The sequence below is a fragment of the Pipistrellus kuhlii genome, unplaced genomic scaffold, assembly GCF_014108245.1.
Source record: "Pipistrellus kuhlii isolate mPipKuh1 unplaced genomic scaffold, mPipKuh1.p scaffold_m20_p_1, whole genome shotgun sequence".
Classification (NCBI taxonomy): domain Eukaryota; kingdom Metazoa; phylum Chordata; class Mammalia; order Chiroptera; family Vespertilionidae; genus Pipistrellus; species Pipistrellus kuhlii.
The window spans coordinates 9,570,579-9,582,170 of NW_023425404.1; the positions used below are offsets into that span (position 1 = coordinate 9,570,579).

The 11,592-nt window shown below is 36.5% G+C and overlaps 1 protein-coding gene across 1 annotated transcript in view; it reads left to right on the forward strand.

Moving 5' to 3' along the window:
- SNW1 (SNW domain containing 1) overlaps window positions 1–11,592 on the forward strand; it is a 35,584-nt gene that overhangs the window by 14,957 nt on the left and 9,035 nt on the right. The window contains exons 4-7 of the mRNA XM_036430187.2: window positions 9,046–9,141; window positions 9,234–9,340; window positions 10,499–10,603; window positions 11,421–11,490. Of these exons, the coding sequence (XP_036286080.1) occupies window positions 9,046–9,141; window positions 9,234–9,340; window positions 10,499–10,603; window positions 11,421–11,490 (378 nt within the window). The remainder of the gene's footprint in view (window positions 1–9,045; window positions 9,142–9,233; window positions 9,341–10,498; window positions 10,604–11,420; window positions 11,491–11,592) is intronic.

Here is an 11,592-nt window from a genome sequence, read left to right on the forward strand (position 1 = left end):
GTACTAACATTTTTTAAATGCTAGCAAATTTTTAAAACTATAAATCCATATTTAACTTTGAGTATAGTATATTCTAATCCTCCCTCATATACTTACAAAGTACTTACAGATACTTAATTATTTTAATAATTCATTTGAATATAATGAATTATACAAACTTCTTTTTTTCTTGATTAAGTATAAAACTGATACTTGCTATCCAGATTTAGGGTGGCCCTGCTTATAAAGTCATCCAAAGACCAAAAATAAAATGTGCTTAAAATAATCTCATCATAGAGCAGCTACACTTGGACCCAATAAACTGCTTTATACAAGACCTAGGTTTTTTTCGTAAATAAATACTCCAAATAGAGGTAAAAGATCTCTTTAGAATTGAAGATGTTGAGGGAAATACTTAATAGCTTTCCAGACCTGCTTGCTCTCTTTCCCAGTTTTTTTGTGTTTTCCCCCCCTCTAAAATAGCACTAATGATAACCATCCTTTGTTCCTAGTAATGACTGATGAGTTTTTTGATAAAACAATTTTGAAGTCCTGGCTGGTGTGGCTCAGTTGATTGTTATTCCATGCACCAAGGGGTCACTGGTTCAATTGCCTATCAGGGCTTATACCCAGGTTGTAGGTCAGGGTACATGTACTCATTCCCTAATTTTTTTTAAAGCATTGGTGGTTTTTAGTTTTACATGAGTATTTGTATAAAATAAATTGGACTTAGTCTGGCCGCTGTGGCTTAGTGTTTGAATGTCAACCCATGAACCAGGAGATCACGGTTCAATTTATGGTCAGGGCACATGCCTATGTTAAGAGCTTGATCTCCAGTGGGGGTGTGCAGGAGGCAGCCGATCGATGATAATAAAAAATAAAATGTTAAAAATAACAAACAAAATAATAAAAATAATAAATTAGACTTATTGGGTCAAAGGATATTCAAATATCAAGTGTGATACACATGCCAATATCTTCTCTAACGAGCTTTTGCTTAACAAGCATTCCATTTTTGTATGCTTTCCTCAGACCTTACATCTGTTTAGTCACTTATCTATCTTAACATTTCTCAAGTGCATTCCTTTCTCTGCTACTTAACCCAGGCCCCTATCATTTCTTGCTCGAATTACTGGAACAGAATTTAAACCCATTTCCTTGATATTTATCTTGCCTGCCTGAAAAAATAAGTTCATCCATGTTTATCTGTTTATCTTTCTCTTCCTGAAATCTTTCCATGGCCGCTAGGGAAGAACTAGCCAAGCGCCTTATGGCGTATTTGACCCCTTGTTTACCTTTCTAGCCTAGCCTCAACTTTCATGACCAGAATACTGAAATCTAAAAATAAAAAGTCCAGTGTTTAGCCATTCTATTTGTTTTCAATACAAAAATAACCACCACTGTAGGTGGTGGCTAGAGAATAAATAACTTTTGGGCATTCCCTGTAAATGCCACAAGGAACTACTTGCAGTTCTAATATGGTACATTCTCTCTTATCTTGGGAACTTCCTATGGGTAAAGCCCTATGCTGAGAAAAGCCCTCCCCCTAATCTTTGTCTAAATCCTATTGCTTCAAATTGCAACTCACTCTACACCTTCCAGGATACCCACCCTCATCTCCCTGGCTAGATTGGGTATCCTTCCTCCCTATTCCCTGTTTACTCTATTGTAGCAGTCATAAACCTTTGTTATAATAATCTGTTCACTAATGATCTATGTCATTGACTACAACCTCTTAGAGATCAAAGATTATATCTTTATATTTTTCTCTTAAGCATCTAATTTAGGACCTGGCAATTTGACACAGTGCCATTCACCAGTGTGTGGTTAGAGGAATGAGCAATTTTCACTGACTAACAGAAAGCTACTTCTGAGGCCAGTAAAGAAGCATAGTCCTCTTGTGCAAAGGAAATGAGGTTCCTGTGCATGCAGGACATGTACTAGAATTTACCCTGTGTTGTGGAGGCCTTCACTTGGCTCCAGCTACCTTTGTTCTGGTGCATCCCTCCTTCTGTGGAATAATCCCTATTTATTAATATGTGCTGCCCCTCTTCTCTCATCTGTTAGGATAAAGCAGCCCTTTAAGACAATAATTTGGCATTAGCAGGCTGTGTAATTTTGAATGAAATAGAGTTTCAGCCCATTTTGCATTATATTTCAAGTTTGGCAACCACAATTTTTATCTGATTTCCAGAGAATGTCTGAAGTTTGTTTTGTTTTTTTTCTCTTTCTAATAACCATATATGTTACTGATAATCTTGTATTGAAAGTAAAGTAAAAATGTTAAAAGTGAACTGTTTTAGATTTCAGTCTCTCAAGTATTGTTTCTTTATACAGTAAAAGCCCTACTTGTTTGTCCATAAAGCAGGACCAGAAATGAAGCCCAAACTAGTAGTGTACAGAGGTACCACTGAGGTTCATAATAATCCTGACCCTAATGAGAGAATCTGTGCATGTTTAGGGGCAGGGATAGGAATTTCTATCTTTGTTTTAATTTTGCTATAAACCTTAAACTGCTCTAAAAACAAGTCTTAAAAACAACAACAAAAAAACACAATAAAGATTGTTTTAAAAAATGAATAGATCATTCAATGAATTGAGAAGAATACCTGGACTGTTCTAACATTGTTTCTGGTGGATGTATTTCCTTGCTGTACTTTATACTCTGGAATATACATTTAAATTTCTTATACAAATTTAATCCATATGTACTTTAATTTTTTAAAATAGATGAATTAGCATGGAGTTTTTTAATGCATTTAATAATTCAGCATTAACTGAGCACCCAGTATGCATTGGCATTTGGAGGGGAGATAATTCTTGGTTATTTGGCACTGTCTTGAGCATTGTATACATTTAATATAACTGGCGATACCTGTTAAATGCCAGTAGTGCCCTCCCCACGCCATTGATTTAACCGGAAATATCTCTTATATTTACAAAGGCCTGGGGAAGGGAGTTGGAGGTGGCAGCAACACTCTGTTTTAAAACTGGTTTTCCTATTTTCAAAGAAGGAATTGGCTACTAAATGTACAAAATGGTTTGTTTTTTTAAATCTTATCTAAGAGACTGATATGCAGAATCCTTGACATAAGATGAAAATAGTTTATTGGATTATTGAATTTGCAGTATTTACAAAAATTTCTGATTTATAGCAAAGAGATAGTCTTAAGAAACCAGGGAATTCTCACTGAAATATTAATAGTGAAAGAGCAAGACTGGAAAATAGTAGCCCTTGGTGTAAGAGGTGAAGAACAAGGAAGGATTCCAAAGAGATAATATTCTAGGGCAAGACTAAGGTCATTGATCTCTCTACATGTAAAGTAAATATTGTGTACACTATTTATTCATAATACAAAATTGGGAAGGAAAAGATCTCTTGAAGTAAATGTTGATAGAACTACCAAGAATTTTTCAATTTGGACTTGAGTGATAAGTCTTAAAATAAAAAGCCTTGGTGTTTACATTTTTCCTCCTGAAATAGTTCCATAGGAAATGTTACATGATACTACCTAAAAGAATGCCTTCAACCTCTCCTGTCCCCCCAAATTCAACAACTTTAAACTAACCCCAAGATAATTTTTTAATGTTATTACCTTGTTCATGTGATTTCACAAACTAGCTAAGCCTAAAGATAGTGTTTTCTTTCTACCTCTGAAATGATGAATATGTTGATAGGCTTGTTCTTTTAGTCAATCTAGTTCTTTCCAGTTTTCAGTAATAAAAGAAAATCTGTTTCATAGATGAGTTATTGCTTTATCTTTTCACAAAGATCATCTGTCCTCCTGATATCTTCAAGAATATATTCTATTTTATAGATATTCCTCCCCAGCTCCTTTGCCTCCTGGGATATACTGAATTTCTTCAGTACATTTGGTTCTCTGGCAATAAAAATTTGGGTTTTTATAGTTAATTACCATGGAGAAATCTTGCTCTTCAGATGTCCTTCACTTAGCTTTGTGAGATGCTAGAATCTTATTGATGCTCATTTAAAGGGTTATTAACTTTGGAATACCCAAGAAAGGAGCAGCAAATGACTCTTGCATGCTAAATTAGTATTGAAACTTTATGTTGAGCATATATGACTACCAGGGAGCCATTTACTTAGAATCTCTGCCTGTAATGATTGCTGTGTAAAAGTAATTAACTCTTCATAGTCTTGGTATTAGTTTCTAGAGTGTTGTTATATAATTTTAGATTCTTGTCATGTAGATCTTTCTGTCCTGAAAAAAGAAAAGAAAAAAAAATGAGACTTTTGTAGTCAGTTATCAGCTGCATGATCTTAATGCACTGAGTCTCATTCTTCCCACTAGTGTGAGCTTTAGGACCACTTCCAAATGAGACGTCTGAGAAGATGGTGACACTAGTTGTTCACATATCAATAGTACATGTTATGTGGTCAGTCATCTACAGTTTCTTACCTGTTGTCTAATTCCAGGAAAAAACAAAACAAAAAAAAAACTAGACATGTCGGTCAATCACCATGACGTAGTTTTTTTCTGGGAAATCAACAGCTTATAGAGAATGTTCTGTAGGGCCTAAAATATACTCACCTCTAGCATTGAATTAATAATTTCTAAAATTCATATGTTCATTCATTTGTACAACAAATATTGATTGAATACCTCCTGTGGACCAGATACTGTTAGAGGCACTGGAAATACTTCATGAATAAGAGATTCCTCATCTGTAATCTATACATATAAAAGCCTAATTGACCATCCGACTGTTTGACCTTCCGACCAGTAGCTATGATGTGCACTGACCACCAGGAAGCAGATGCATAGTGCAGGAGCTGTTGAGCGGTGGTGACTTGGCAGCTGTGACTCTCAGGTGATGCACCCAGAACCAGAGAGGAAGGAGCCTGATTCCGGAGTGCATCACCCGAGAATTGCCCCCTTGCAATCTGAGACCCCTTGGGGGATGTTGGAGAGCCAGTTTTGGCCCAATCACTGCAGGCCAAGCCAAGGCAACCCAGGCCTCTAATCTGTATATATAAAAGCCTAAGTGTCCATTTGACCAGTAGCTATGATGCACAATGACCAGGGGGCAGACACTCCAACCAGTAGCTATGACGTGCACTGACCACCAGGAGGCAGACGCAGGAGCTGCCGAGCTGCAGTGACTTGGCAGCTACAGTTCTCGAGGAGAACCAGAAAGGAGGAAGCCCAATTCTGGGGTGCTTCACCCAAGAACTGCCCTCTCACAACCCATGACCCCATGGGGGATTTTGGAGAGCCAGTTTCGGCCTGATCCCCGCAAGCCAGGCCAAGGGACCACACCTATGCAGAAATCCATGCACCAGGCCTCTAGTGTAGGTATAAATTTTTTTTTAAAGATATATTTTATTTATTTTTTACAGAGAGGAAGAGAGAGGGATAGAGAGTTAGAAACATCGATGAGAGAGAATCATCGATCAGCTGCCCCTTGCACAACCCCTACTGGGGATGTGCCCGCAACCAAGGTACATGCCCTTGACCAGAATCGAACCCGAGACCTTTCAGTCCGCAGTCCGACGCTCTATCCACTGAGCCAAACTGGTTTTGGCAAGTGTAGGTATAATTATTGTGCATACCTCATAGGGTTGATATGAAAGTTAAATTAGTTAATATATATAAAGCAAAGGAACAGAGACACAAAGTAATTGCTTAATAAATTATCTTTTATTGTTATTACTTTAATAGAGAATACAGATAAACAAGTAAAATAGATAAATAATTTTATTCTGTGAGCAGTGCTTTGGAGAAAGTAAATAGAGTGCTGTGACACTGAATGATTGGGTGGGGAGTGGTTCCTGTTTTAGTGAGTGCATGTTTTAGTGGTTCCTGTTTCACCAGTGCATGCATGAACTGTGAACTGAGACTTAGAGATTGAGCACTCACTTGAAGACCTGGAAACAACACTTTTAGAAAGGCTCAGAATTGGGGGAAAGTATATTGTGTTTAAAAAAAACCATAAGAGCCCATGTGAGTGAAGCATAATGAATTGAGGGCGTAAGAGATATAGGGGGAGGTTGAAGCTGTAGGCAAAGACAGGTCAGGTTATATACACCATAAAAAAATTTTTTTTGCTCTGTTTTTTTGCAGTAAGAAATTAAGACTACCATGCATTTTTAAAGCAATTTTAAGGAATGCAATAAAATACAGTTATTGATACAAGACTTTACTTCATGTAGTAAACAGTTTTTTTCTGCAGAAAATTTTTGAAGATCTCAAGTACCCAGAAATCTGGTTTTCTTTCATATTATAGGTTGTACTTTTTATGTATGTCAAAGAATTCCTGGCTTAAGCAGCAAAATGTTCAATGCTGATCATTTGTTAAATTTCCAGTACCACCTCTTTTTTTTTTTTTTTTTTACAAAATTGGACATGTAAGTTTTTTTTAAACATAGTAACAGCTAGGGCCATGTAAGTTTATTTATTTATTTTTCAAATTTAATAAATCTTTATTACTCAGATTATTACAGTTGTTTCTCCTTTCCCCCCCACATAGCTCCCTTCCACCCAGTTCCACCCCACCCTCTGCCCTTACCCCCCCCCCTCCATCATCCTCATCCATAGGTCTATGATTTTAATCCAGTCTTTCCCTCCACTTCCTAACCCTTTCCCCTGATAATTATCAATCCACACCCTATCTTTGCCCCTGGTTCTGTTATATTCACCAGTTTATTCTGTTCCTCAGAGTTTTAATTCACTTGATTTTTAGATTCACTTGTTGATATATATGTATTTGTTGATCATAATTTTTATCTTTTTTTCTTCATCCTCTTAAAGAATACCTTTCAGCATTTCATATAATACTGGTTTGGTGGTGATGAAATCCTTTAGCTTTTTCTTATCTGTGAAGCTCTTTATCTGCCCTTCAATTCTGAATGATAATTTTCCTGGGTAGAGTAATCTTGGTTGTAGATTCTCGATATTCATCACTTTGAATATTTCTTACCACTCCAGTCTGGCCTGCATAGTTTCTGTTGAGAAATCAGCTGATAGTTGTATGGGTGCTCCCTTATAGGTAATTAACTTTTCCTCTTGCTGCTTGTAAGATTCTCTCTTTGTCTTTTGTCCTTGTTATTTTAATTATGATGTGTCTTGGTGTGGTCCTCTTTGGGTTCCTTTTGTTTGGAGTTCTCTGTGTTTCCTGGACTTGTAAGTCTATTTCTTTCAACAGGTGGGGGAAGTTTTCTGACATTATTTCTTCAAATAGGTTTTCAGTATCTTGTACTCTCTCTTCTTCTGGCACCCCCATAATCCTGATGTTGGTATGCTTAAAGTTGTCCCAGAGATTTCTTACACTATCTTCAACTTTCTGGATTCTCTTCTCTTCTTGCTTCTCCAGAGGAGCGTCCTTTGCCTCTTTGTATTCCAAATCTTTGACTAGATTCTTGTGTTCCATGTAAGTTTTTATGAAAGTATTAGAGAAGTCCAGATGGGCATGAAAGTAAGTAATATTCTCTCTTTTGTCAGGAGCCTACCACATCAGTGTCAGCCTGATAGAAACCATGTTGAGCCTAGTAGAAGTCCGATAGCATTCCTGAATTTGGATAATGAGTGTAAAATATGTTGTATAGATAGAATGTATTTTGTTTCCTTTTTCATAGAAGAACATGTTCTGGGATTTATATATGTGTGTATATACGTATACACACACACACATATATATATATATAGATAGATACATATATATATTATTGATTTCAGAGAGGAAGGGAGAGGTAGAGAGAGAATCCTTGGCTTGTTCACAGACCTAAAAGGAGGCCAGCAGCGTGATGGAGTAGGGTGAATGACAGGCCATTTGGTACAAAATGAGATGTGAGAGACTGACTCAGGTTGAGAACACAGGAACAATGAAGACAGGCACAGCAGGCGGTGATCTGCCTTTGAATCTTTTTTTTTTTTTAATATATTTTTATTGATTTCAGAGAGGAAGGGAGAGAAAGAGAGAGATAGAAACATCAATGATGAGAGAGAATCATTGATTGGCTGCCTCCTGCACACCCCCTACTGGGGATTGAGCTTGAAACACAGGCATATACCCTTGACTGGAATCCAACTCTGGACCCTTTAGTCCGCAGGCTGACACTCTATCCACTGAGTCAAACCGGCTTGAGCATGTTCTGGGATTTTTGAAAGTGGCACATGTTCCTTTTCTTAGTCTATGAATAGAGTTAATGCCAGAAAAAAACAAACATTCTGAGTAGGGTGAGGTCAATGAAATTTTCAGGCCCAATGACTTTGGAAGTTATTTGGTAACCTGACTTAAATTCCGATGAGTTTGTAATCCAAGATAATGGTGCTATGGGAAATTTATATCATCATTAATTTCAAGTCCTAGTGAGCTTCAAAAGTAGGGATCACTGATGCATAAGATTTTGTTGGCACAATGTCTTTAGACACTGACTTGATTAGAAGATCTCAAATAATTTAAATGCATGAGGTCAAAGGAAAATTGTTAACTTAATAGGGCAGCAATTTGTGAATATATTAAGCTTTTTTGGTTTTAAAATCTCGAAGACAGCCCTGACAGGTTTGGCTCAGTGGATAGAGCGTCGCCTTTGGACTCGAGGATTCCAGGTTCGATTCTGGTCAAAGGATATATGCCTTGGTTGCGGGCACATTGCGAGGGAAGTTGTGCAGGAGGTGGCTAGTCGATATTTCTCTGTCATCGTTGTTTCTGTTCTCTGTCCCTCTCCCTTTCTCTCTGTAAAAAATCAATCAAATATATATATTTTTTTAAAAATCTCTAAGACAGAATCCTTGTCCTAATTTTTAAGTTTGCTGAGAGAACATGTTGACTTCTGAAAATAATTAATGTAGTTGCTGCTTCTTTTTTTTTTAAGGTTTTTCATTGATTTTCAGAGAGAGAGGAAGGAAAAGGGAGAGACAGAGAAACATCATGTGAGAGTAAGGCATTGATTAGCTGCCTCCTGTACACCCCCTACCTGGAATCGAACTGGCAACCTTTCAGTGCATAGGATGACACCCAATCAATTGAGCCACACCGGCCTGCACATATTGCTTCTTTTCATTCCTTGGTTTTCTAAAGTTTGCTTATGCTTAAACATTTTAGGTCATTTATAGCAAGTACACTGACCTGGTTCCTAAAGAGGTCATGAATGCAGATGATCCAGACCTGCAAAGACCTGATGAAGAAGCTATTAAAGAGGTAACTGGGAATTTCTATATAGAATTAATAAAGATGTAAAAAATCATCGAAAATAACTTCCAAACCATTCAATGGCATGTTTCATATTTCAGATAACAGAAAAGACAAGGGTGGCCTTAGAAAAATCTGTATCACAGAAGGTTGCTGCAGCCATGCCTGTTCGAGCGGCTGATAAACTGGCTCCCGCTCAGTATATCCGGTAGGAATCATGCCTGGAAATCCTAGTTTCATGTCAGACTTGATTGGGGTGGAGGATCCTGGTATTCTTTCACTGTTCTACTTAGTCACAATTGTAAATGCAATTTTTAAATAATGACTTAAAGCCTATTGACTCTGTGCACACAATTGAAAGCAGAAAAAAACATTTAAGGTACCACTTTTAAGATATTAGTTCAAAATATTTTTTGTTTCTAGAAATTAACAATTACAGTATGTGATCCAAACCATAATTATTATTTACAATTTTTCTATTTATATGCAATACGCATTATATATTTATATATATATGTAATATATTATGTTGTAATGTATAATGTAATACTTATATTGTAGTATGATTATATATTGCATAATGGTGGTAATTACAATAATACTGTATTATCACTTATATAATAATAGACATCCTTATCTAAATTTTGAGGTGTTTCACTCAACTAAATTTTTGTGTGGAGGGATAATTCACAAATAGATATTAAGAAAAAATTAAGAGCTGGTAGAGCTGCTACCATTCTTCTTTATTTTACACCTATAATCAGTCAAAAGTTATTTTTTTTTAAATATGTATTTTTTGATTTTTTACAGAGAGGAAGGAGAGGGATGGAGAGTTAGAAACATCGATGAGAGGGAATCATCCATCAGCTGCCTCCTGCACACTCCCCACTGGGATGTGCCCACAACCAAGGTATATGCCCTTGACCAGAATGGAACCTGGGACCTTTCAGTCTGCAGGTCGACGCTCTATCCACTGAGCCAAACCAGTTAGGGCAGTCAAAAGTTCTTGACTATAGTTGCCTGCTGAGAATGTTATGGATCGTTTTTTCTTCAAATACAGACTTACAAAATAGGTACTATTTTCTGGACTTCTTATCTCTGAAGTTGAACATTGTGACTTTCCATGGTGAAAAATGGACAGAGATGCAAACTAATATGACTTGAGTTTACATTTTGCTTGTAACTCATAATTGCTGTTAGTTCTCTTATCTCTGTTGCTATCTGCTCTGCCTAAAATTTTGTAATTTTCTGTTAATACTTGGTGAAAGGAATTGACAACGCAGTTTATCTTAGGATTGTAATAGAAAAAAAATACCTATTGAAAGTTTGAACTAGTTACACTTTTAGTACCATCTGTATTCTTCAGATACACACCATCTCAGCAAGGAGTGGCTTTCAACTCTGGAGCAAAACAGAGGGTTATTCGTATGGTGGAAATGCAGAAAGATCCAATGGAACCTCCAAGGTTCAAGTAAGTAGGTGGCTTCATGAGAATGAACCACTATTCTTTAAAAAGATGTCCCAGGAGAAACGTCCCAAATGTCCATTAACAGGTGAATGGATAACAAATTGTGGGACATCTATACATGGAATGAGCAATTGTATTGAGCAATAAAAAGGAATAACATTTTACAATAATATGCATTAACATGGATCCATCTCAAAATAATTATGCTGAGTGAAAAAACCCAGACAAAAACAATTACATATTGTATAATATAACTATATTTATATAAAACCCTAGAAAATGCAAACAATAATACAGGAAGTAGATCAGTGATTGCTTGTGGGGAGGAAAGGGGAGAGCAGCAGAGGAGATATGAACAAGCGGGCACACAGAAACTTTGGAGGTGATGGGTATGTTTGCTATTTTTATTGTGATGATGGTTTCATAAATATATACTTGTGCTATGCTCAGGCTGGCTGAGCGGTCTTAGGCTCTGCCTTCACAAATATATACTTGTGTCAAAACTTAATCAAATTGAACCCTTTAAATATGTGTTTATAATTAATTGCATGTCAGTTGTATTTAAAGCTGATTTTTAAATAGGAAAAATGATAATATTGTGGAGATGAGTTGGGTAGTGATGATGACAACTTGGCCATGTTTAATAATTGATAAAGCTGAGTGACTGTTATATGAGAAGATGGACATTCATTGTACACTCTGTTTTTGTATGTGTTTGAAACTTTACATAATAAAAAATAAGGGGGGAGACTTGAGACTTACCTAATTAAAAGGGGAAAAAATGTATCACTATACAGTTGTGCTTTGATTTATGCTTCAGGATTAATAAGAAAATTCCCCGAGGACCACCTTCTCCTCCTGCACCTGTCATGCATTCTCCTAGCCGAAAGGTAATCTTTGCTATTTGTAAAATATTATTTTGGACTCATGGTTATTAATTTTATAAATAACGTCCCATAGAATTAAGTCTAAATGCCTTTAAGTTTATGCAT